The following is a 27,433-nucleotide window of genomic DNA, read 5'->3' on the forward strand; positions in this document are numbered from 1 at the left end:
TAAAATTTCATGAACAAGAGGCTCACCACAAGGTGGTGCCGGCGACGGGACGGTGCGGGCGATCGACGGTGGCTACGATGGAGATTTAGAAGGCATTAAGTAAACCACACCTACATATGCAAACTAAGTGTTATTTTTGACCTCAAACTGCATATAAATCAAATACTAGCACATATATATATATATATATATCCTCCCAAATTACTAAACTCACAAATTAATCACTATATAAAGCATTGCAAGAGCTAATCTAGCAATGAGAGATGAAAGGACAAAGTTGCTAACCTTTGTGATCATTTGAATGGATGGGGGCCTTCAAATCTTGACAAATTTTGGGAAAAATGTGTGATGAGCTCGAGAGGAAGAGGGGAAGAACATAGAGGAGAGGGGAAAAGGGAAGAACAGAGCGAGCTCGGGTGGACGAAGGGTTTATGTAGGACGACATTTAGTACCGGTTTGTGCCAAGAACCGGTACTAAAGGGGCTGGAGGGGCCCCATTCTGACAACATCCTGCCACCACTCTCATTAGTACCGGTTCGTGGCACGAACCGGTGCTAAAGGTTCGCCACGAACCGGTACTAATGAAAGCGGCCCGGCTAGCCGTTGGAACCGGCACTAATGTATACATTAGTGCCGGCTCAAATACAAACCGGCACTAATGTGCTTCACGTTTGACCCTTTTTCTACTAGTGCACGGCGCTTCTGCGGTGGCTGGCGGCTAGGGCAGAGGCGTTGTCGAGGAAACAGATGAACGCCGTAGCACAAGCAAGGAGCCACCCATGACTTCTACAAATATCTGTGTGCGGTTGCCTAATTTTGTAATACCTGAGAGCTTCCTCACCATCTGCTATTACTGCCTCCTTTGGAAAAATCTCCAGTCAAACAAGCAAGCAAGAGTATCACAATGTGTATTCTCTCTTTTTGTTCCCAGATTTTTTTTCTTCTGCGGAGCAGCTTTATTTTATATACACTGATGCAATATTTTTTGCAGGATATTGAAAATTTACAAAGATGCCAAGCAGATTGCTAAATTTGCTCAAGCAGCCTGGCAGCGGATACAAAGAAGGTGAGTTCACTGTAAGTAATCCTACAGATCTTTTGATTCTCTTTTTTGTTTGTGATCCTGCTATATGTATAGTAAACTGATTATGATTTTTCTTTGGGTTGAAGGAAACTGTGGAATCCCCAGAACTAAAAAAATGATAGACTAAAACAGCTCAAAAGTTATATACAAACAAAAGAATGCATCAGGGAATAGGATTCTTCTCAATTCCTTTATTTTTCTGAGGGAGTTCACATTCTTTTCTTCTCCCTGGTTCCTTTTCTTTTCCCTTTACAGGGAGAAAGATAGGAGATTCTTTTCTTGAGCCTTGCCTGCTGGTAAAGCTAAAGCTAACGTGTGCTGTGCTGTGCGTATTATCACAACTAAGCAAGGTAGATGATCCCTTTCCATCTTGGTGGAGCATGGGTCGATCATACATATGACCATGCATGAGTTGGTAACTGCATGCGTCATTTCTGGTGCTCGGCTGTGTTCACACCTCATCCAATTGGCATACAACTTGAGAGAGAAAAGTTAGGGTGAAGACGAACAACATGGCGCATGTAGCCGGTTTGCTTGCCTCGGCTGTGGTTTCAGCGGTGGGCAATAAGCTGGGTTCTGCCATTGGGGATGAGGTCACGATGCTGTGCAGCTTCAAGGACGACCTCCAGGACATGAAGGACACACTGGAGTACATGGAGGCGGCGCTCAAGGATGCTGAGAGGCGGTCTGTCACGGAGGAGTTGGTGCGGGTGTGGCTCAACCGGCTCAAGCACGCTGCCTACGACATCTCTTACATGCTCGACGAGTTCAAAGCTAATAGTGAACCAGCCTCTAGAAAGGTATACATATGCCACCCGTGCCTTATCTTGATCGGTTTTTCGTTAATTAATATTCTTGGCTAGTACAGAGTTTGTTGCTTTGGTCAAATAATTTGATTATTTAATTATATGATTGTCCACAAAACCATGCTTGATCAGTGGTGGTGGCAGGACAAGTGAAATTATGGTGTTGGGGAGGGCCAGTTAGAGAACTGCTGTTCATGTGTTCATTTAGGAACAAATCCATGGTATTAGGGGGGCCCAGAGCCCCTGCTGCCCCCCTGGCTCTGCCACTGTGCTTGATCATCTGAACGTACTTTCCAATGTAAGCAACTGGTCACTAGTTAATTGCAATGTTTAAAGCTTAAAACTTGTTGTTGCCCTTCTAAAAATTAAAGCCTACTTAAATCTGGTGTACAAGAGGCATTTAGCCTACTTAAATCTGGTGTACAAACCCCGGCCGTGAAACTAGGTATATAAGAATAAAAATTTGTACTACAAGAGGGAAGCTATGTTTTACATCCGTCCAAAAGTTTTATGTTGGATTTATATATCTACCATGCGGCATGTAGTTACCGGGTAGAGGGATCGAGAATACTACTCCCTCTGTAAACTAATATAAGAGCGTTTAGATCACTAAAGTAGTGATCTAAACACTCTTATATTAGTTTACGGAGGGAGTACATCTTATTAAAGCCGGGTGTAGTTGCTCCAAGGTTTTATATTATATCATAATGACTTGTTGAAATTTCTTGTATATGATTGGGAAGCTGGACTGTTTTGCTATTGCACCCAAGATTGCCATGGCTTATAAGATGAAGAAAATGAGAGGCCAGCTGAGGAAGATCAAAGAGGATCACGAGAGTTTCAAATTCACACATGACAACTCCAGCCTAATTGATGTGCACCAGCTTCCCGATCCACGGGAAACAACATCAAATGTGATTGAATCACTCATCATAGGAAGAGACAAAGACAGGATGAATGTCCTTTCTTTGTTATCCACAAGCAATAACAACAAAGAACATATAACCGTTCTTCCTATCTGTGGGCTTGGAGGCATAGGAAAATCAACTTTGGCACAACTGGTTTTCAATGATACTCAATTCAAAGATTATAATCATCAGGTTTGGGTTTATGTATCCCAGGTGTTTGATTTGAAAAAAATAGGGAACTCCATAATTTCTCAAGTACTCGGAAAAGGAAGCCAAAATCTAGATACAAGGGAGTTGATAGACCAACGCCTTAAAGATCTACTTCAAGATAAGAAGACTTTAATTGTTTTAGATGACATATGGGAGACAGATAACTTCCAACTGGATCAACTCAAGCTTATGTTGAATGTAGGCTCCAAGATGAAAGTCTTGGTCACAACACGCAGCAAAGACATTGCAAGAAAAATGTGTACTGTTGGTGTTCAACCATACTTGCTAGATCCCTTGGACAACGACATGTGCTGGAGAATAATCAAGCAAAATAGTGGTTTTGAATCTAGGGTTGATAAAGGGCAAGCTGAACCAGTTGGACAGATAATTGCAAGGAAATGTGGAGGTTTGCCATTAGCAGCTCAAGCACTTGGATTCTTGCTATCTGGAATGGATCTTAGTGACTGGAAAGCTATGTGCAATAATGATATTTGGGATGAACCATTTTCTGATAGTACGGTGTTACCATCCTTGAAGTTAACTTACAATACTTTGACACCATATTTGAGGTTATGCTTTGCCTATTGTGGCATCTTTCCTAAAGGTCACAATATAAATAAAGATGATCTTATCCATCAATGGATTGCCCTCGGTTTCATCGAGCCATCTAATAACTTTTCGGCCATACAACTTGCCGAGAAGTATATTAGGCAATTCATGGGGATGTCTTTCCTTCAGCATTCAAAACTGCGCACAGAATTGCCTAAGGTGAGTTAGTACAAAATACTTATACAATATAGATAAAGAGTATTCTTTTTTACTCGTTATCAAATGGCATGCAGCAACTGCTGTGAAAAGGCATGCATGCATGTTACTCCCTCTGTAAACTAATATAAGAGCGCTTAGATCACTAAAGTAGTAATCTAAACACTCTTATATTATTTTACGGAGGGAGTATATATGTTAACAGTTTGGTACATTAATCCATGCATATGTTTCTCCCTTTGTGGCAAATAAAGCACTCAAGATATTGGTGCATCAGAATATACTTCACTCTTTCCTCTAAAAATAGCCCAACTGTAGGGTACCTGTTGGAAGAAAAAAGCAAAGTAACTTCTTCATCCATCCCGTTGTAGTTTACCCTCGTCAAATGCCATTTGGATCACTACACATACATACAGTTAATGCATGGTATTGTATTTTGTTTGGCTTACCGAATAGTACAGCCTACTATATACTTGGCTGAACAATATTTTCCCTAAAAAATGTAAACATGTACAAGATGGAATTACTTAATACCTGCTACAAAATTTCATTGGAGCACCCTAAAGTTACATGCCATTTCCATAGTAAATCTCTCCCCCCTAAACTCCAAAAGAATTTGTATTGAGTTTCCCGGTTCTTTAAACAAGTCTGCATTTGCACCACAACCACTTTTGCCTATGAGGTGAAAGGAGGTGGCAACTGGCAAGACGGATCAATTTTGACAACCAGGCCAGCTTGACATTGGGATTTACCTTCTCACTACATTTTCTATCTCCTTCTCTCATCTTGTGAGTTATGACTACTACCAAGTTGTCATTGTAGTCCTCATTCTGCTTGCTACCTCTTTGATAGAGCCTCGACTATACACCGTCGTGGAGGTGACCCACGGTGGAAGGTATGTCGTCGTGTGCACCCGCCGCGAGATCTACCTCCGCCTAGCTCCGTTGCCGCCCTCAGCAGCTCCCGACGTTGGGTTCAGAGGATATGAGGTGCTCTATAAAATTCCTACAAGGTGCTCAACAAGATTGGGAGGGAGATAGAAGCAAAAATGAAATATAGGTAGATCATTATTGGTAAATCGAGGGAGGGGAGGCACTTTTTGTGCTCTACCTAGCTATTATAGGTACTCTATCTAAAAGTGCTTTTAAGTAGAGGGTTTTAGCTAGACTGCTGGATTTTCTTTAAGCGCATAAGGGCAGGCGTAGGTGCGATGAGCTGTTTCTTGGACGGCATAGGTAGTTGGGCCATTGTGAATCGCGGCGAGCAGAAGTGCAAACATAGACAATTTTTTGGCCTGCCAAGTTCAGCATATTAATCTTTCTGTAAAAGGATCATGTAACTTCATTTAGGTAAATAATACTGTTTGCTTGACAATTTTTCTGGTGGGATTAATCCTAATTTTTTTGGTTTCAGATAATTCCAAAAACAATCTTCACCATGCATGATCTGGTGCATGATCTCGCAAGATCGATCATTACTGAAGAGTTGGTTGTCTTTGATGCTAAAAGAGCGAGCAGTACTAGAAGAAAAGAATATTGTTGTTATGCATCTCTTACAAATTACAATACTACAGATTACAACAAGGCAAGGAAGATGTCAACTATTTTTCCCTCCAAGTTAAGGGCGATGCATTTTTTCAATTCTGAAATCCATGGTGGTGTATTTTCATTTCCAAAGTGCTTGCTTGTCTTGGATCTATCTGGATGCTCCATCACAGAGTTTCCAAGTGCTCTAGGACAAGTGAAGCAATTGGAGGTTCTTATTGCTCCAAATCTCGAAGATCGGCAATTTCCCGAGAGTATCACTCAGTTCTCAAAATTACATTACCTGAACCTCAGTGGATCAGATAAAATTTCTGCAATACCAAGCTCGATTGGCAAACTTGAGAGTCTAGCGCATCTTGACTTATCTTATTGTACCAGTGTCGAAGTCATACCAGAGGCTTTTGGAAGCCTAAAAAACCTTCAAACAATAGACCTCACATGGTGTGAGAAACTAGAGTCCCTTCCAGAGAGCCTTGGAAGCCTCAAAAACCTTCAAACACTCGACCTCACACGGTGCAAGAAACTAGAGTCCCTTCCAGAGAGCCTTGGAAGCCTCAAAAACCTTCGAACACTGAACCTCTTATACTGCTGGCAATTGAAGTCCCTTCCAGAGAGCCTTGGAAGGCTTGAAAACCTTCAAACACTAGACCTCTCAGAATGTATGAAACTAGTGTGCCTTCCAGAGAGCTTTGGAAGCCTCAAAAACCTTCAAACACTAGACCTCACATGGTGCTGGAAACTAAAGCCCCTTCCAAAGAGCCTTGGAAGCCTCACAAACCTTCGTTCCCTCGACCTCACACACTGCTGGGTAATAGAGTCCCTTCCAGAGACTCTTGGAAGCCTAAAAAACCTTCAAACACTGAACCTCAGAGGCTGTAACAAACTAGAGTACCTTCCGGAGAGCCTTGGAAGCCTCAAAAATCTTCAAACACTCGACATTGGAGGCTGTAGTAAACTAGAGTACCTTCCAGAGAGCCTTGAAAACCTGGTTGGAAACCTGAAAATCATTGGGAGCTGGAAACCTAAAAATCATTGGAAGAGGTTAAGGTTATGGATGCGAGAGCATCAAGTCCTTGCCACAGTGTCTACAACAACTCACCAGTCCCCAGATGGTACATAATGTGGACAGCAGCGAACTAAGGCTGTTGTGTGAACCAGGCTTGCCCACATCAAAAACATTGTAAGTGCTCTACAAAAATTTACTATCTAAATACAGTTTCTAAGCTTCCTTTACATGCACAAAATGTACATCTGTTGTTATTTTTAATATGGTGGCACAGAATTTTGAAAAAATGAAAAACTAAAATGCACCCTAACCGGATGCAGAACCTATCCATTCTACAGGAACTGCAAAAGCATACATGCACCGTTATCAATCAGCTGAAATGATAGGAGTACGTCTTCTCTGGGAAAGCGAAAAAGCTTCATGGAGCGGTCCAAAGATGAGGTCTAGCTCTGCACATGGTGATTTGTGATCTTTAGTACTCCCGTCATACTCTTATGTTCACATATAGACAATATATACTACACTAGAGTAAATCTATCAGATCTTTTGGTCACATGGCAAAAAATTATGGTGTGGTGGTTGTGTTTGTGAGCACTCAAAACCGAAGGAACGCTCACCAGTTTCCATCAAGTTGTAGAACAAGAAGGAAATAATAAAATCAAGAAGAAACGGATGTTAGGATACTTTAACTCTTTCAGTAATATTGGAGGCGGAAATATATAATTGCTTTTCGGGCCTTGTCATGCCAGAAAATATATATTGGCGGCGGTAATCCAGAAGAGATGGATGAGATCCAAGCAGCAACCATGCATGCATCTCTATTGTAGAAAGTGAAGCACTAGTTCAATGTACTGTTGGGTAGCTCGATTTGTGATCAATGTTAAAAATCGATGATAAGTTACCATAGCTCTTGATAGACATCATGTCTTCTCTGTTTCGTTGACTTAACTCTGAAACAACCATAAGCAAACTTGTGCAATATTACAGACCTGTGTATCCTTTTTTGCAGGAAAAGCGTGATGGGGCGCGTAAATCTTTAGCCAAGGACAGAAGCAGTTGAGCTAACCAAATCTCAAGACTATGCTTGCTGTCAAAGGGAGCTAAACTGCAACATCGGTGGCTAGCTGATGGCCTGACTAAGAAAGTACAGTGAAGGTGGTTGGATCGACTCGTGTGAACTCAATAGAAGAAGGGGGGGCCGAAGTGAAAGAGGGCAGCTGGTTGTCATCAGGAAGATGAAGCAGAGACGCTTCTCTCTCTTTGTGAACCAGCTGGGGGACCTGCAACATCTCCGTCATTGAGGCCGGTAATGCACACATCATCGACAACAAGTTCTTTCGAAGCTCTGCTTCTTCTCGTCTGCTTCGTCAGCTCTGTAACCCCACAGGGATTGGCTGGGACTACTTCATTACTGAATTCTTGGGTGACAAAAACCCATTGCCTGTGGACTCCTGAAAATCTCTGTTGATAAGTGTTTGAGTTAATTCCTGTGAAAAGCTGGCACGTGCTTTGTAAGCACATTAGTTAGTTTTATTCCTGATAAGTTTGCTTTGCTCAGCAGTTTTTAGATCTATCATCTTGGTTGCCAGTCAAAAGAAAACAGCGGAAACTTCAGGGTCCAGTTCCTGGTTTGAATTTTTGTTGTTGTGATTAGATTCAAAAATTATGTGACAGTTGTGTTTTGAGCACTCAAAACTGAAGTTGCGCTCACCTCAAAACTGAAGGAGCGTTCACCAGTTTCCATCAAGTTGTTATTTATCCATATGTGTTTACAACAAGGTGCTTCTCTTGATCAACTCAAAAGTAAACCAAGGTAAGCATTTTAGACCATCTCCTTTTGCTCTTCAGCTTCTGCTTCACCAGACCACATCCTGCTGCGTCAGCAAGCACTTAACGGTCTTCGTCCCGGAGAAGGGGGACTCGGCAGCAGAGAGGCTCATCTTGCCCAGCCGCTTCTGTGAAGGTCGCAATATGCCATCCATTGTTGTTATAGTAGTTTACGATGTGCTTTTGTGTTAGGCTCTTGCTACTCGTGTGTTGTATCTCTCCTACTGCCTCTGGAACAACCATATCTCATGTGTTTGATATTGTTGGACCAGTCGCGACTTCCATATCAAATGATGCTTTTATGTAGCACCTTCCATCTCTTCTGCCGGCAATCTGAATTTAATGTTTCTTGATTTTTGCTTTCTCCATTGCCATCAGGTGGTTCTTTACTTCCTCGAATTGCATGCCCCATCAGGATACATTCCAGACAGCTGCATCTTAAGTAAAAGCAATTCAGAATATATTTGTACCATTGAAGCGAAACCTGGAGCTGAAGCACCTCCTCCTCTATTTCCACTAGATCAACTCTGCCCACACTGAAAAACTTGGTCCTTCTTAGATACGTCGTCATCAGTTCAAGACAACTGTAAGATAAACTGCGTGCACACTCTCAGTTGAATTCTGTACGTGCTATTGATTCTGCTCTGCGTTCCATGTGTAATTATTTCCAGCCAGCAGCAAGGAGCAAATTGCCATGATGCGTCTCACCAATGAAACAGAAGCTCACCATTTCTTGACGGTTGCGAGTTGCCAAATTAGCAACCTCTTGACGGTTCCCCTAAAGCATGGAAGTACATAATTAGCGCATATAAATTACCGAAAAAGGGTTTCCCCCACTTTGTATTCCAAAGCACCAACACCGATTACAGATCGCTGGGGCGAGCAGCACAACAAGCCCAAAAGAAAAAGAAAAAGAAACAAATGCCAACAACGGCAGCTCGACCAAGCATGGATGACCCGCCACCGCTGCGCCCACCGGAGACAAACCACCATAGCCCGAGGCTTCGATCCGCTGCGTACCAAGCAGCACCCCCAAGAGGGAATGCGACACCGACGACGCTGCTGCCCGGACGGATCCTAGGGTTTCCCCCGGCACGCAGAGAGAGTTTGGGGATGGATAACAACGACACCCTCCAGGAAGGAAAGGTGGCACCCGCAGGCGTCACCGCATCGGAGCCGAAGACCGGCAAGGATTTCTCCCACACTCCAAACCCCGCTGCCCGACCGAACCGGAGCCGACCAGCCAAACCTCCGCCCACCACCTTGCGCCACCACGGTTGCGCCACCGCCCATGCCGCCTCACTGTGAACACCACCACGAGCCCAGGAGACCCGAAGAGAAACGCCAAACGACGGAAGCAGCGACACCGCTACCGAGCAGGAGGGACCCACCTCCCCCGCCAACGTGCAGGAGGCCCGAGCCCCCAGCACCGTCGCGGTCGCCGGCCGGACGCGGCAGCAGGGCACACCAGGCCACCCCTGGCCCAGCCGGGCCCAAACGGGCCTGCAAAGCCTCGCCGGCCACGCTGCAGCAATTCGGTATCCGCGTCGCCAGCCCGCCGCCGCTCGCCGCCACGCCCCGGCCTCCTGGAGGTCGCGCCGCAGGCTCGCCCCGCCACCGGCCCGCCTGGGCCCAGATGGGGCCCGAGGGGCCTAGATCTAGGCCGAGCGGGCGCCGTCAGGACACACCGCCGCGCCACTCCGCCACCAACGGCGACGCCGCCGTCTAGCCATCTGCCCGCGTAGCGCCAGGACCCCGCCGCCATGCCGGACCGCCGCCGCCTAGGCACACCCCCCAGCCTGCCCCGTCCCGCGCCAGAGGAAGCCGAGAGGGGAAAAGCGAGGGGGCCGCCGCCGCCAGCGTCGCCCGGGCCAGGCCCGGCGGCGAGCGCCGATGACGGCGGCGGGGAGGGAAGGAGGAGGGAGGGTCGCTGGAGAAGGAGATCGGGGCGCGGCCGGTCGCCTGCGGAGGCGACGCGGTCGCGAGAGCCAGCGCATATTAATTTAATCTTAACACCCTCCACAGTCCACACTTTATGTACTTTTCCTTTGCTTGTTGGGTACTTTATGTACTTTAGTATTAGAAAAGTCGGCATGGCAAAAGAGAAGCTTGTTGGGTAGCTTTGTAGCCAACGTGACAAATCCTGATGATTTTTTTTTTTGAAGTATCCTTTTGATTCATCTTGCTGATTGCTGAGCACTGCGAGCCAAGATCTCACAGGGTCATTTATTTCCAAAGAGAAGCATGGGAAGGCACCAACCCTGAGAATTACACACGGCCAAACAAACAAAACAAGAATGATAGGTTTGCATGCCCTTGACATCTCGGTGAGCATAAAATAAGCCAAACAATATAATTGACATGAAACCAGATGTTGTAATGAGTAGTCGTATGTACTGTGTTTCTTTTCTCTGAGAGATGGTAGGACATGGGAGCAGATCCAGTGTTCCTCCAAAGAAGTCCTCACTGGCTAGTTGCCTCCAAGTGAGGCGGGAGTTTTATTTCCAAATACTCTGTTTCATGGCACACCACCTTGCTGATTATTATCAGACAAATCCAGACGGGTGAGCTGCTTTAAGCCGCCAAGCTCTATTGGGATGAAGCCCAACAAATTGTTTTGCTGAAGGTTTAGGTAATCTAACTTTCCAAGATTACCAAAAGAACTTGGAACTTGACCCACGAACTTGTTGAATGACATGTCTAACCACTCTAGCCCAGAAATATTGCCTAGTGATGCTGGGAGATGACCTTCAAAATTGTTGTCGTCCAGATAGAGATATGCAAGATTCAGGAGGGTATCACCAAAGTTAGACGGCAGTGTTTTCCCAAGCATATTGGAACCTAATAATAAATATTGGAGAGAAGACTGATTGTATTTGTACAGGGTTTCCAGGATTTCACCTAATAGCCTATTTGAAGCAAGGATTAATATAGAAAGATTTGGGAGTTTTCCCAACTCATCAGGAATGGTTCCGGTGAGCTTATTATCACCAAGTGAGATCTCTTCAAGCTGACTGATGTTTTTTAGGCTTGGTGGGATTGTTCCGGTGAGATTATTTCCTCCAAGATCTAACATCAGTAGATTGGATAGGCGATCTATACCGCTGGGAACTTCTCCTATTAGTAAGTTGCGAGACAGGACTAGGCTCCGTAGCTTGGAGCAGTTTGTAAGAGTATCCGGAATGATCCCTTGCAGTGAGTTGCCCCACAAGGAAAGGTGCTCCAATCTTTGGAGACGGTTGAAAGGAGGTATCACGCTGGTGAAGCCATTAATGGACAGGTCCAGCCTCCTAAGGAATGTTAGGTTCCCGAGAGGCATGCCTGGAGTCGTTGGTGATGGCCCGCTTGAAATCTAGCAGAGAGATCATGTCCGTGCTATTGTCATGTACTGTCGCTGTCGAGGAGCAGCGGACGCTGCCGACTCCACAACAAATGAGCAGCAGCGACAGTAACTTAAGGGTGGTGGTGAGTCTCGCCGGTTGGCTGGTACACGTAACGCCTCCCTTACCTGCAAGTATGAAGAATTAATAAAAAATTAGAACTCATGCATGTAAAGAAAGACTTTGCTGTTAGCCACTACGGTTTGATTTTGTGAAATGCTTGGTACTCCCTCAGTAAAGAAGTATAAGAGCATTCAGTGATCTGAACGCTCTTATATGTCTTTATAGAGGGAGTAGCAAACAGAAAACCGACGGGCAAGACGAAAGATCGATTTGTGGACACCTTTGGTTGGCCGGATGGGACGAAGCGTCAGCCTTTCTTGCATGGCTTTGCTGCCGGCCGGGTTGTGAGGTGTGTGCGCCACCGGCAGCTATGAGTTGGAACACTGGAGTGGATGCTCAGCTGGTTGAGGCCCCGGGGTTTAAAAAGACTCTTCCGGACTTGATTAGCCTTATTATGTGAAGCCTGGCCACCACCGGAGGGAAGGGAAGACCTCAGTCAAGTCGTCCGTCAACCTCGAGACCTCAAGTCCACCACCGGTCAAGTAAATAGAAACTACTTGGCGCTCGCGCGGCAGCGCGCGACGCGAGCCAGCCAGTCTCCGCGGAGCCCTCCAAGGCGGGGGGCTAAGGAGGGAGGGGGCCCCATCACGTGGCTGGGGGAGGAATTAAAATCTGCTTCATGCGCATGTTGTGGTTGCCCGGCAACATATCTGGTATTCTGGTGTTACGGCATCACAAGTGATACGATGCTCCAATTGACCCTGGACCGTTTGATCTTGTTGGAAGGGACACGAAGAATGCACACGTGATGGGCAGCTCCCCCCACCATGAAATATACAAAGACATCCGGACTCAGGTCTTTAATTAAGGTACATGTTTGGGCGCGGTGCGCCGGCCGAACTTTCGGCCAGTTTGTACGCCACGCTGGCAAAACGCGCCTCGCCTCCTTCCAGCGCCTTCATCCTCTACCTTCAGTCTTACCCACGCGCATCTCCCCCCCCCCCCCCCCCCCCCCCGCGGCAGCGACTGGCCACCATGAGCTTCATCGCCGGCGGGCAGGCGCTCCCTCGCCGGCCGCCATGGCCAGATCCATCCCCTACCTACAGCCTTCACGCGCGCGCATCCCCTCCCCCCTCCTCCCGGGCTGCGTTTGGGCCACCACAAGCTCCATCGCCGACGGCCAGGCGCTCCCTCGCCGGCCGCCATGGCTGCCTGCCGTCATGCCCGGATCCTCCCGCGTATACAAGTGTTGCAACCATCATCTAGAAAAGCTTCAACAGCCGTTGAAAAAAGCTTCAACCATGGACATAGAAAGCTTCAATGGCACTGCACAACAAGGGGAAGCTGCAACCGTAGTTGGATTTTGCTACTACCGGCAAAGCTTTTTGCTACATCCATCAGGCAGAGCTGCGACCTTGTGACGACGACAATGATGTTTTTGCTGCAACCGTGGCAGGATTTTGCTACTACCGTTGGAGTTTTTTGCTACATCCATGTAAGGCGGAGCTGCGACCTCGTGAAGGCGGCGACTGCATTTTTGCTGCACCTGTAGTTTCATTTTGCTACTACCGGTGAATTTTTTTGCTACATCCATTCAAATGGCGTTGATTGACTCGCGGCCGCCCGCCATGGCTGCCTGCCGCCATGCCCGGATCCTCCCGCGTATACAAGTGTTGCAACCATCACTTGTAAAAGCTTCAACAGCTGTTGAAAAAAGCTTCAACCATAGACATAGAAAGCTTCAATGGCATTGCACAACAAGGGGAAGCTGCAACCGTAGTTGGATTTTGTTACTACCGGCAAAGGTTTTTGCTACATCCATCAGGCAGAGCTGCGACCTCGTGAGGACGACAATGATGTTTTTGTTGCAACCGTAGTAGGATTTTGCTACTACCATTGGAGTTTTTTGTACATCCATTCAAATGGCGTTGATTAACTCGCGGCCGGCATCGACGTATTTTCCTGCAGCGAGCGTCAAGAGGTGCAACCGCAGGTGGAGCTGTTGCATGGGTCGAGGGGACAACGAGGCCGGGAGGGTGGGGGACCGGCGACAAGGACGACCGGCGAGGGCGGGGCCTGGCGGGCGACGAAGAAGACCGGCGAGGGTGGGGACTGACGACGGGGACGACCACCGGAGGGGACAGGAGGCGCGGTGCCGTGCTCCCCGAGCGGGAGATGCGGATCCAGGCCGACTGCCCGAGGAAGAAGAAGTTGGGGACGATCTGTTTTTTTTTTTGCCTGGATCCAACGGCTGCATGGCTCACATCCGATGGCCTGGGCTGGACCGGCCGAAACGCTCGGCCGGTGCGCCGGCGCCTATAAGCGCCCGCCTCCGCCAATTTTCCTACTAGTATCCTCCGATCCTTTTTATCTACATATAAGTTTTATCCGAAGTCAAAATATCTTTACTTTGACCAAATTCATTAAAAAAATATCAACATTTACAATGCCAGCTCAATGTTATATGATTCATTTTGAAATGTTATTAGATTCCTTATGAAACCTTCGAACACTCAATCTCTCATGATGCCATATGCACTCGAGTATCTTCCACAGAGCCTTGGAAACCTGAAAATCACTGCAAGACGTTTTTAAGGTTATGGATACAAGAGCATCAAGTCTTTGCCACGGCGTATACAACAACTCACCAGTCCCATGGTGTTGCAAAAATGCGGACATCAGTGAACTGAGGCTGTTGTGTGAACCAGGCTTGCCCGCGTCAAAAACATTGTAAGTGTTCTACCATGCTTTATTATCTAAATGTACCACGGCTAGTGCACGCAGACAATGAGCCACGGCCGGGCGTCGACTTCCGGCCGACGCGCCGGAGCTCGCCCTGCATGCAGCCACATTCCACTTGGGCGTGTGCTTGACGCCATCTTCGAGCAACATTTCAACACGCGACCTCAAATGGTCTGGCAGCGTCCGTTTGGGTGTAAATGGACAGAACGGACTGCCCAACGCACGAGAGCAACGGATCAATGTCCGTTTTCGATCCGCTTTCAACCCATTCCAGACCCAAATTTCAGCCGCGCTTGCGTCGAAACGGACAACGTGTAGACGGGCGGGACACGCGCCCTTGTCCTCCCCTGGGCCGCCTGTCAGGGACACGCCCGCCCACTTTCCCTCCATTTCGTCCAAAACCCTCCCGCACCCTTCCTCCCCTCCCTCCATCATGTCTGGCAACCCGACGAATCCAGGCACGCGGCCGCGCCCGTGGTGAAGAAGAAGCCTGCCAAGAAGCCGCGGTTGGAGCTCACGCCAGCAGAGGTCGCCAAGCTCGACGCCGAATCGGCCAAGAGGAGGAACCGACAGATGAAGGTGGCGGAGAAGAAGGCCGTTGCCGAGTAAGCCACCGAGGCGGCCGCGCTACGTGCCACACAGCATCAGGCCTACGTCGAGGACAAGGAGTCCATAGTCGCCAAGGCGCACACCCTCCTCATTCCAGTGTTGTGCCAACTCCCGCCGGGCATTATCTCAGTCGCTGCCATGGCCGCGGCCAGCACAGGCTCGTCGGATGTTCGTCCTCCACAACACCGGTCCCCGAGCTCGTCCGTCACAACAGAGACGCCAGGGTATCGTGCGGCGCAGCTGCATAGCCTTGGGCACACACTGTTCTCTACATTGCTGAACTACAGCGTGGTCGCTCCACCCATGCCCGCGGGCATCATCGATCAACGTCACGCCAGGGTACAGTGGCGTTGGCCAGCTGTCCGACAGGACACAAAGGAAGCAGCCCGGTCGATCCCTTCGGCCAAAATGACCGGCGCTCACAAGTTGTTTGATGAAATGCCACTGCCGAGGCCAACGATGACCTTGACTACACGGCATTCATGGAGAATGTCATCTTCGAGGGCCTTGATGAGGCCTTCCACATCGATGGCCAAGGCTAAGCTTTCGATCCCGACGCGACCCAAAGCCAGGACGGCCGCGACCACTATGATGACACTCAATTCGATGCATTATGAAGATGAGGACGCCCATGGAAACTCTTGGCATGAAGATGATGACTTGTATTGTGAGGATGAGGAAGAAGAGGTCGACATTTCGATGGAGCCATTGGTGTTTATCGATGAGCTCCCCCAAAGGGCCGAAGCAGGAAAGAAGAGGCAAAGCATTCACATGCGATCATACACTCAAGAAGAGGACACTTTGATTTGCGAGAGTTGGATGGAGATAGGCTAAGATCCCATGAAAGGTGCCGAGCAAAAAGGATCCATCTTTTGGACTAGAGTTCACAAGAACTTTCATGAGCGAAGGAAGTTTACCCTGTATCAATTTGTGAGCACCCGCGGCATCAATTCAATCCAAAAGAGATGGGGGTTCATGTTGGGGAACGCAGTAATTTCAAAAAAATTCCTACGCACACGCAAGATCACGGTGATGCATAGCAATGTGAGGGGAGAGTATCGTCCACGTACTCTCGTAGACCGTAAGCGGAAGCGTTATGAGAACGCGGTTGATGTAGTCATACGTCTTCATGATCCGACCGATCCAAGTACCGAACGCACGGCACCTCCCAGTTCGGCACACGTTTAGCTCGATGACGTCCCACGAATTTCGATCCAGCAGACCTTCGAGGGAGAGTTTCTTCAGCACGACGGCGTGATGACGGTGATGATGTTGCTACCGACGCAGGGCTTCGCCTAAGCACAATTACGATATGATCGAGGTGGATTATGGTGGAGGGGGGCACCGCACACGGCTTGGAACAATCAACTTGTGTGTCTTGGGGTGCCCCTGCCCCCGTATATAAATGAGTAAGGGGGAGGCCGGCCGGCCCTAGCAGGACGCACCAGGAGGAGTCCTACTCCCAACGGGAGTAGGATACCCCCCTTTTCCTAGTTGGACTAGGAGAGAAGGAAGGGGGAGAGAGGGAGGAAGGAAAGGGGGGCGCCGCCCCCCTCCTAGTCCAATCCGGACCAGAGGGAGAGGGGGCGCGCGGCTTGCCCTGGTCTCCTCTCTCTCTCCACTATGGCCCAATAAGGCCCATACATTTACCGAGGGTTCCGGTAACCTCCCGATACTCCGGAAAAAAAATCCCGATTTCACCCGGAACTATTCTGATGTCCAAATATAGGCTAGCAATATATCGATCTTTATGTCTCGACCATTTCGAGACTCCTCGTCATGTCCGTGATCATATCCGGGACTACGAACTACCTTCGGTACATCAAAACACATAAACTCATATTACCCATCGTCACCAAACTTTAAGCGTGCGGACCCTACGGGTTCGAGAACTATGTAGACATGACCGAGACTCGTTTCCGGTCAATAACCAATAGCGGAACCTGGATGCTCATATTGGTTCCTACATATTCTACGAAGATCTTTATCTGTCAAACCGCATAACAACATACGTTGTTCCCTTTGTCATCGGTATGTTACTTGCCCGAGATTCGATCGTCGGTATCCTTGTACCTAGTTCAATCTCGTTACCGGCAATTCTCTTTACTCGTTCCGTAATGCATCATTGCGCAACTAACTCATTAGTCACAATGCTTGCAAGGCTTATAGTGATGTGAAGGAAATATTCCCTAGAGGCAATAATGAAGTTATTATTTATTTCCTTATATCATGATAAATGTTTATTATTCATGCTAGAATTGTATTAAACGGAAACATAATACATGTGTGAATACATAGACAAACTTAGTGTCACTAGTATGCCTCTACTTGACTAGCTCGTTAATCAAAGATGGTTATGTTTCCTAACCATGAACAAAGTGTTGTTATTTGATTAACGAGGTCACATCATTAGTTGAATGATCTGATTGACATGACCCATTCCATTAGCTTAGCACCCGATCGTTTAGTATGTTGCTATTGCTTTCTTCATGACTTATACATGTTCCTATGACTATGAGATTATGCAACTCCCGTTTACCGGAGGAACACTTTGTGTGCTACCAAATGTCACAACGTAACTGCGTGATTATAAAGGAGCTCTACAGGTGTCTCCAAAGGTAGATGTTGGGTTGGCGTATTTCGAGATTGGGATTTGTCACTCCGATTGTCGGAGAGGTATCTCTGGGCCCTCTCGGTAATGCACATCACATAAGCCTTGCAAGCATTGCAGCCAATGAGTTAGTTGCGAGATGATGTATTACAGAATGAGTAAAGAGACTTGCCGGTAACGAGATTGAACTAGGTATTGGATACCGACGATCGAATCTCGGGCAAGTAACATACCGATGACAAAGGGAACAACGTATGTTGTTATGCGGTCTGACCGATAAAGATCTTCTAGAGTATGTAGGAGCCAATATGGGCATCCAGGTCCCGGTATTGGTTATTGACCGGAGATGTGTCTCAGTCATGTCTGCATTATTCTCGAACCGTAGGGTCCGCACGCTTAACGTTACGATGACAGTTATTATGAGTTTATGCATTTTGATGTACCGAAGTTAGTTTGGAGTCCCGGATGTGATCACGGACATGACGAGGAGTCTCGAAATGGTCGAGACATAAAGATTGATATATTGGAAGCCTATGTTTGGATATCGGAAGTGTTCCGGGTGAAATCGGTATTTTACCGGAGTACCGGGAGGTTACCGGAACCCCCCGGGAGCTGTATGGGCCTTAGTGGGCTTTAGTGGAAAGGAGAAGGGGCAGCCCAAGATGGGCCGCGCGCCTCCCCCCTCCCCTAGTCCTATTAGGACAAGGAGAGGTGGCCGTCCCCCCTCTCTCTCTTTCCCCCTCAGCGAATCCTATTCCAACTAGGATTGGGGGGAGGAATCCTACTCCCAGAGGGAGTAGGACTCCCTTGGCGCGCCCTCCTTGGCCGGCCGGCCCCCTCCCCTTGGCTCCTTTATATACGGAGGCAGGGGCACCCCTAGACACACAAGTTGATCATTGAGATCGTTCCTTAGCCGTGTGCGGTGCCCCCTGCCACCATATTCCACCTCGATCATATTGTAGCGGTGCTTAGGCGAAGCCCTGCGACGGTAGAACATCAAGATCGTCACCACGCCGTCGTACTGACGGAACTTCTCCCCGACGCTTTGCTGGATCGGAGCCCGGGGATCGTCATCGAGCTGTACGTGTGCGAAGAACTCGGAGGTGCCGGAGTAACGGTGCTTGGATCGGTCGGATCGGGAAGACGTACGACTACTTCCTCTACGTTCTGTCAACGCTTCCGCAGTCGGTCTGCGTGGGTACGTAGACAACACTCTCCCCTCTCGTTGCTGTGCATCACCATGATCTTGCGTGTGCGTAGGATTTTTTTTGAAATTACTACATTCCCCAACAGTGGTATCCGAGCCTAGGTTTTATGGTTTGATGTTATATGCACGAGTAGAACACAAGTGAGTTGTGGGCGATATAAGTCATACTGCCTACCAGCATGTCATACTTTGGTTCGGCGGTATTGTTGGACAAGACGACCCAGACCAATATTACGCGTACGCTTACGCGAGACCAGTTTCCCCGACGTGCTTTGCACATAGGTGGCTTGCGGGCGACTGTCTCTCCAACTTTAGTTGAACCGAGTATGGCTACGCCCGGTCCTTGCGAAGGTTAAAATGGAGTCAAATTGACAAACTATCGTTGTGGTTTTGATGCGTAGGTGAGATTGGTTCTTGCTTAAGCCCGTAGCAGCCACGTAAAACTTGCAACAACAAAGTAGAGGACGTCTAACTTGTTTTTGCAGGGCATGTTGTGATGTGATATGGTCAAGGCATGATGATGAATTTTATTGTATGAGATCATGTTTTGTAACCGAGTTATCGGCAACTGGCAGGAGCCATATGGTTGTCGCTTTATTGTATGCAATGCAATCGTGATGTAATGCTTTACTTTATCACTAAGCGGTAGCGATAGTCGTGGAAGCATAAGATTGGCGCGACGACAACGATGCTACGATGGAGATCAAGGTGTCGCGCCGGTGACAATGGTGATCATGATAGTGCTTCGGAGATGGAGATCACAAGCACAAGATGATGATGGCCATATCATATCACTTATGTTGATTGAATGTGATGTTTATCTTTTTATGCATCTTATCTTGCTTTGATTGATGGTAGCATTATAAGATGATCTCTCACTAAATTTGAAGGAAATATGCCCTAGAGGCAATAATAAAGTTATTATTTATTTCCTTACATCATGATAAATGTTTATTATTCATGCTAGAATTGTATTAACCGGAAACATAATACATGTGTGAATACATAGACAAACAGAGTGTCACTAGTATGCCTCTACTTGACTAGCTCGTTAATCAAAGATGGTTATGTTTCCTAACCATGAACAAAGAGTTGTTATTTGATTAACGAGGTCACATCATTAGTTGAATGATCTGATTGACATGACCCATTCTATTAGCTTAGCACCCGATCGTTTAGTATGTTGCTATTGCTTTCTTCATGACTTATACATGTTCCTATGACTATGAGATTATGCAACTCCCGTTTACCGGAGGAACACTTTGTGTGCTACCAAACGTCACAACGTAACTGGGTGATTATAAAGGAGTACTACAGGTGTCTCCAATGGTAGATGTTGAGTTGGCGTATTTCGAGAATAGGATTTGTCACTCCGATTGTCGGAGAGGTATCTCTGGGCCCTCTCGGTAATGCACATCACTTAAGCCTTGCAAGCATTGCAACTAATAAGTTAGTTGCGGGATGATGTATTACAGAACGAGTAAAGAGACTTGCCGGTAACGAGATTGAACTAGGTATTGGATACGGACGATCGAATCTCGGGCAAGTAACATACCGATGACAAAGGGAACAACGTATGTTGTTATGCGGTCTGACCGATAAAGATCTTCGTAGAGTATGTAGAAGCCAATATGGGCATCCAGGTCCCGGTATTGGTTATTGACCGGAGATGTGTCTCAGTCATGTCTGCATTATTCTCGAACCGTAGGGTCCGCACGCTTAACGTTACGATGACAGTTATTATGAGTTTATGCATTTTGATGTACCGAAGGTTGTTCGGAGTCCCGGATGTGATCACGGACATGACGAGGAATCTCGAAATGGTCGAGACATAAAGATTCATATATTGGAAGCCTATGTTTGGATATCGGAAGTGTTCCGGGTGAAATCGAGATTTTACCGGAGTACCGGGAGGTTACCGGAACCCCCCCGGGAACCATATGGGCCTTAGTGGGCCTTAGTGGAAAGGTGAAAGGGGCAGCCCAAGGTGGGCTGCGCGCCACCCCCCTCCCCTAGTCCTATTAGGACTAGGAGAGGTGGCCGGCCCCCTTCTCTCTCTCTCTCTCTCTCGGAATCCTATTAGGACTAGGATTGGGGGGGGGAGTCCTACTCCCGGTAGGAGTAGGACTCCTCCTGCGCCCTCCTCTTGGCCGGCCAGCCCCTCCCCCTTGGATCCTTTATATACGGGGGCAGGGGGCACCTCTAGACACACAATTGATCATTGAGATCGTTCCTTAGCCGTGTGCGGTGCCCCCTGCTACCATATTCCACCTCGGTCATATCGTTGTAGTGCTTAGGCGAAGCCCTGCGTCGGTAGAACATCAAGATCGTCATCACGCCGTCGTGCTGACGAAACTCTTCCTCGACACTTTGCTGGATCGGAGCCCGAGGATCGTCATCGAGCTGAACGTGTGCTAAGAACTCGGAGGTGCCGGAGTAACGGTGCTTGGATCGGTCGGATCGGGAAGAAGACGTACGACTACTTCCTCTACGTTGTGTCAACGCTTCCGTTGCGATCTACAAAGGGTACGTAGATCATACTCTCCCCTTGTTGCTATGCATCACCATGATCTTGCGTGTGCGTAGGAAATTTTTTGAAATTACTACGTTCCCCAATAGTGGCATCCGAGCCTAGGTTTTACGGTTTGATGTTATTTGCACGAGTAGAACACAAGTGAGTTGTGGGCGATATAAGTCATACTACCTACCAGCATGTCATACTTTGGTTCGGCGGTATTGTTGGACGAGACGACCCGGACCAACCTTACGCGTACGCTTACGCGAGACCGGTTCCCTCGACGTGCTTTGCACATAGATGGCTTGCGGGCGACTGTCTCTCCAACTTTAGTTGAACCGAGTGTGACTACGCCCGGTCCTTGAGAAGGTTAAAACGGAGTCTATTTGACAAACTATCGTTGTGGTTTTGATGCGTAGGTGAGATGAGTTCTTGCTTAAGCCCGTAGCAGCCACGTAAAACTTGCAACAACAAAGTAGAGGACGTCTAACTTGTTTTTGCAGGGCATGTTGTGATGTGATATGGTCAAGGCATGATGATGAATTTTATTGTATGAGATGATCATGTTTTGTAACCGAGTTATCGGCAACTGGCAGGAGCCATATAGTTGTCGCCTTATTGTATGCAATGCAATCGCGATGTAATGCTTTACTTTATTACTAAGCGGTAGTGATAGTCGTGGAAGCATAAGATTGGCGAGACGACAAACGATGCTACGATGGAGATCAAGGTGTCGCGCCGGTGATGATGGTGATCATGACGGTGCTTCGGAGATGAAGATCACAAGCACAAGATGATGATGGCCATATCATATCACTTATATTGATTGCATGTGATGTTTATCCTTTTATGCATCTTATCTTGCTTTGATTGACGGTAGCATTATAAGATGATCTCTCACTAAATTATCAAGAAGTGTTCTCCCTGAGTATGCACCGTTGCGAAAGTTCTTCGTGCTGAGACACCACGTGATGATCGGGTGTGATAGGCTCTACGTTCAAATACAACGGGTGCAAAACAGTTGCACGCGCGGAATACTCAGGTTATACTTGACGAGCCAAGCATATACAGATATGGCCTCGGAACACAGAGACCGAAAGGTCGAGCGTGAATCATATAGTAGATATGATCAACATAACGATGTTCACCATTGAAAACTACTCCATCTCACATGATGATCGGTTATGGTTTAGTTGATTTGGATCACGTGATCACTTAGAGGATTAGAGGGATGTCTATCTAAGTGGGAGTTCTTAAGTAAATTTGATTAACTGAACTTAAATTTATCATGAACTTAGTACCTGATAGTATCTTGCTTGTTTATGTTGATTGTAGATAGATGGCTCGTGCTGTTGTTCCGTTGAATTTTAATGCGTTCCTTGAGAAAGCAAAGTTGAAAGATGATGGTAGCAATTACACGGACTGGGTCCGTAACTTGAGGATTATCCTCATTGCTGCACAGAATAATTACGTCCTGGAAGCACCGCTGGGTGCCAGGCCTGCTGCTGGAGCAACACCAGATGTTATGAACGTCTGGCAGAGCAAAGCTGATGACTACTCGATAGTTCAGTGTGCCATGCTTTACGGCTTAGAATCGGGACTTCAACGACGTTTTGAACGTCATGGAGCATATGAGATGTTTCAGGAGTTGAAGTTAATATTTCAAGCAAATGCCCGGATTGAGAGATATGAAGTCTCCAATAAGTTCTATAGCTGCAAGATGGAGGAGAACAGTTCTGTCAGTGAGCATATACTCAAGATGTCTGGGTATAATAATCACTTGATTCAATTGGGAGTTAATCTTCCAGATGATTGCGTCATTGACAGAATTCTCCAATCACTGCCACCAAGCTACAAGAGCTTCGTGATGAACTATAATATGCAAGGGATGAACAAGACTATTCCCGAGCTCTTTGCGATGCTGAGAGCTGCGGAGGTAGAAATCAAAAAGGAGCATCAAGTGTTGATGGTTAACAAGACCACTAGTTTCAAGAAAAAGGGCAAAGGGAAGAAGAAGGGGAACTTCAAAAAGAACAACAAGCAAGTTGCTTCTCAGGAGAAGAAACCCAAGTCTGGACCTAAGCCTGAAACTGAGTGCTTCTACTGCAAGCAGACTGGTCACTGGAAGCGGAACTGCCCCAAGTATTTGGCGGATAAGAAGGATGGCAAGGTGAACAAAGGTATATGTGATATACATGTTATTGATGTGTACCTTACTAATGCTCGCAGTAGCACCTGGGTATTTGATACTGGTTCTGTTGCTAATATTTGCAACTCGAAACAGGGACTACGGAATAAGCGGACACTAGCAAAGGACGAGGTGACGATGCGCGTGGGAAACGGTTCCAAAGTCGATGTGATCGCAGTCGGCACGCTATCTCTACATCTACCTTCGGGATTAATATTAGACCTAAATAATTGTTATTTGGTGCCAGCGTTGAGCATGAACATTATATCTGGATCTTGTTTGATGCGAGACGGTTATTCATTTAAATCAGAGAATAAAGGTTGTTCTATTTATATGAGTAATATCTTTTATGGTCATGCACCTTTGAAAAGTGGTCTATTTTTATTGAATCTCGATAGTAGTGATACACATATTCATAATGTTGAAGCCAAAAGATGCAGAGTTGATAATGATAGTGCAACTTATTTGTGGCACTGCCGTTTAGGTCATATCGGTGTAAAGCGCATGAAGAAACTCCATACTGATGGACTTTTGGAACCACTTGATTATGGATCACTTGGTACTTGCGAACCGTGCCTCTTGGGCAAGATGACTAAAACACCGTTCTCCGGTACTATGGAGAGAGCAACAGATTTATTGGAAATCATACATACCGATGTATGTGGTCCGATGAATATTGAGGCTCGTGGCGGATATCGTTATTTTCTCACCTTCACAGATGATTTAAGCAGATGTGGGTATATCTACTTAATGAAACATAAGTCTGAAACATTTGAAAAGTTCAAAGAATTTCAGAGTGAAGTGGAAAATCATCGTAATAAGAAAATAAAATTTCTACGATCTGATCGTGGAGGAGAATATTTGAGTTACGAGTTTGGTGTACATTTGAAAAATTGTGGAATAGTTTCGCAACTCACGCCACCCGGAACACCACAGTGTAATGGTGTGTCCGAACGTCGTAATCGTACTTTACTAGATATGGTGCGATCTATGATGTCTCTTACTGATTTACCGCTATCATTTTGGGGATATGCTCTAGGGACGGCCGCATTCACGTTAAATAGGGCAGCATCAAAATCCGTTGAGACGACGCCTTATGAACTGTGGTTTGGCAAGAAACCAAAGTTGTCGTTTCTGAAAGTTTGGGGCTGCGATGCTTATGTGAAAAAGCTTCAACCTGATAAGCTCGAACCCAAATCGGAGAAGTGTGTCTTCATAGGATATCCAAAGGAAACTATTGGATACACCTTCTATCACAGATCCGAAGGCAAGACTTTTATTGCTAAGTTCGGAAACTTTCTAGAGAAGGAGTTTCTCTCGAAAGAAGTGAGTGGGAGGAAAGTAGAACTTGACGAGGTAACTGTACCTGCTCCCTTATTGGAAAGTAGTACATCACAGAAAACTGTTTCTGCGACACCTACACCAATAAGTGAGGAAGCTAATGATGATGATCATGAAACTTTAGATCAAGATACTACTGAACCTCGTAGATCAACCAGAGTGAGATCCGCACCAGAGTGGTACGGTAATCCTGTTCTGGAGGTCATGCTACTAGATCATGATGAACCTACGAACTATGAAGAAGCGATGGTGAGCCCAGATTCCGCAAAGTGGCTTGAAGCCATGAAATCTGAGATGGGATCCATGTACGAGAACAAAGTATGGACTTTGGTTGACTTGCCCGATGATCGGCAAGCAATTGAGAATAAATGGATCTTCAAGAAGAAGACTGACGCTGACGGTAATATTACTGTCTACAAAGCTCGACTTGTCGCAAAAGGTTTTCAACAAGTTCAAGGGATTGACTACGATGAGACTTTCTCACCCGTAGCGATGCCTAAGTCTGTCCAAATCATGTTAGCAATTGCCGCATTTTATGATTATGAAATTTGGCAAATGGATGTCAAAACCGCATTCCTGAATGGATTTCTGGAAGAAGAGTTGTATATGATGCAACCGGAAGGTTTTATTGATCCAAAGGGAACTAACAAAGTGTGCAAGCTCCAGCAATCCATTTATGGACTGGTGCAAGCCTCTCGGAGTTGGAATAAACGCTTTGATAGTGTGATCAAAGCATTTGGTTTTATACAAACTTTTGGAGAAGCCTGTATTTACAAGAAAGTGAGTGGGAGCTCTGTAGCATTTCTGATATTGTATGTGGATGACATATTACTGATTGGAAATGATATAGAATTTCTGGATAGCATAAAGGGATACTTGAATAAAAGTTTTTCAATGAAAGACCTCGGTGAAGTTGCTTACATATTAGGCATAAAGATCTATAGAGATAGATCAAGACGCTTAATTGGACTTTCACAAAGCACATACCTTGACAAGATTTTGAAGAAGTTCAAAATGGATCAAGCAAAGAAAGGGTTCTTGCCTGTGTTACAAGGTGTGAGATTGAGTAAGACTCAAAGCCCGACCACAGCAGAAGATAGAGAGAAAATGAAAGATGTTCCCTATGCTTCAACCATAGGCTCTATCATGTATGCAATGCTGTGTACCAGACCTGATGTGTGCCTTGATATAAGTTTAGCAGGGAGGTACCAAAGTAATCCAGGAGTGGATCACTGGACAGCGGTCAAGAACATCCTGAAATACCTGAAAAGGACTAAGGATATGTTTCTCATATATGGAGGTGACAAAGAGCTCACCGTAAGAGGTTACATTGATGCAAGCTTTGACACTGATCCGGATGATTCTAAATCGCAAACCGGATACGTGTTTACATTAAACGGTGGAGCTGTCAGTTGGTGCAGTTCCAAACAAAGCGTCGTAGCGGGATCTACATGTGAAGCGGAATACATAGCTGCTTCGGAAGCAGCGAATGAAGGAGTCTGGATGAAGGAGTTCATATCCGATCTAGGTGTCATACCTAGTGCATCGGGTCCAATGAAAATCTTTTGTGACAATACTGGTGCAATTGCCTTGGCAAAGGAATCCAGATTTCACAAAAGGACCAAACACATCAAGAGACGCTTCAATTCCATCCGGGATCTAGTCCATGTGGGAGACATAGAGATTTGCAAGATACATACGGATCTGAATGTTGCAGACCCGTTGACTAAGCCTCTTCCACGAGCAAAACATGATCAGCACCAAAACTCCATGGGTGTTAGGATCATTACAGTGTAATCTAGATTATTGACTCTAGTGCAAGTGGGAGACTGAAGGAAATATGCCCTAGAGGCAATAATAAAGTTATTATTTATTTCCTTATATCATGATAAATGTTTATTATTCATGCTAGAATTGTATTAACCGGAAACATAATACATGTGTGAATACATAGACAAACAGAGTGTCACTAGTATGCCTCTACTTGACTAGCTCGTTAATCAAAGATGGTTATGTTTCCTAACCATGAACAAAGAGTTGTTATTTGATTAACGAGGTCACATCATTAGTTGAATGATCTGATTGACATGACCCATTCTATTAGCTTAGCACCCGATCGTTTAGTATGTTGCTATTGCTTTCTTCATGACTTATACTTGTTCCTATGACTATGAGATTATGCAACTCCCGTTTACCGGAGGAACACTTTGGGTGCTACCAAACGTCACAACGTAACTGGGTGATTATAAAGGAGTACTACAGGTGTCTCCAATGGTAGATGTTGAGTTGGCGTATTTCGAGAATAGGATTTGTCACTCCGATTGTCGGAGAGGTATCTCTGGGCCCTCTCGGTAATGCACATCACTTAAGCCTTGCAAGCATTGCAACTAATAAGTTAGTTGCGGGATGATGTATTACAGAACGAGTAAAGAGACTTGCCGGTAACGAGATTGAACTAGGTATTGGATACCGACGATCGAATCTCGGGCAAGTAACATACCGATGACAAAGGGAACAAAGTATGTTGTTATGCGGTCTGACCGATAAAGATCTTCGTAGAATATGTAGGAGCCAATATGGGCATCCAGGTCCCGCTGTTGGTTATTGACCGGAGACGTGTCTCGGTC

At 46.4% G+C, this 27,433-nt stretch overlaps 1 protein-coding gene and 1 pseudogene across 1 annotated transcript; one reads left to right on the top strand and one right to left on the bottom strand.

Annotated features, from left to right (window-relative positions):
• Positions 1-2,574: 2,574 nt before the first annotated feature.
• LOC147966896 (putative disease resistance protein RGA3) lies at positions 2,575-6,492 on the top strand. The gene is made up of 2 exons (XM_087529142.1): positions 2,575-3,776; positions 5,187-6,492. The coding sequence occupies exons 1-2, from the start codon at positions 2,622-2,624 to the stop codon at positions 6,435-6,437; spliced, it is 2,406 nt and encodes an 801-aa protein (XP_087385268.1). The 5' UTR covers positions 2,575-2,621; the 3' UTR covers positions 6,438-6,492.
• A 3,815-nt stretch (positions 6,493-10,307) lies between these two features.
• Positions 10,308-12,555, bottom strand: LOC147966897 (uncharacterized; annotated as a pseudogene).
• Between the last annotated feature and the right edge of the window lie 14,878 nt (positions 12,556-27,433).

This window comes from Triticum urartu, chromosome 6A (assembly GCF_056163025.1).
Source record: "Triticum urartu cultivar PI428250 chromosome 6A, HENAU_Tu73, whole genome shotgun sequence".
NCBI classification, from domain to species: Eukaryota; Viridiplantae; Streptophyta; class Magnoliopsida; order Poales; family Poaceae; genus Triticum; species Triticum urartu.

What these genes read in the sequence shown, in the direction of transcription:
- LOC147966896 (XM_087529142.1), top strand. Translation starts at nt 2,622, where the DNA reads ATGATTGGGAAGCTGGACTGTTTTGCTATTGCACCCAAGATTGCCATG. An exon ending in TGCGCACAGAATTGCCTAAG is followed by an intron (nt 3,777 to 5,186) that starts GTGAGTTAGTAC and finishes TTTTGGTTTCAG; the next exon opens with ATAATTCCAAAAACAATCTT.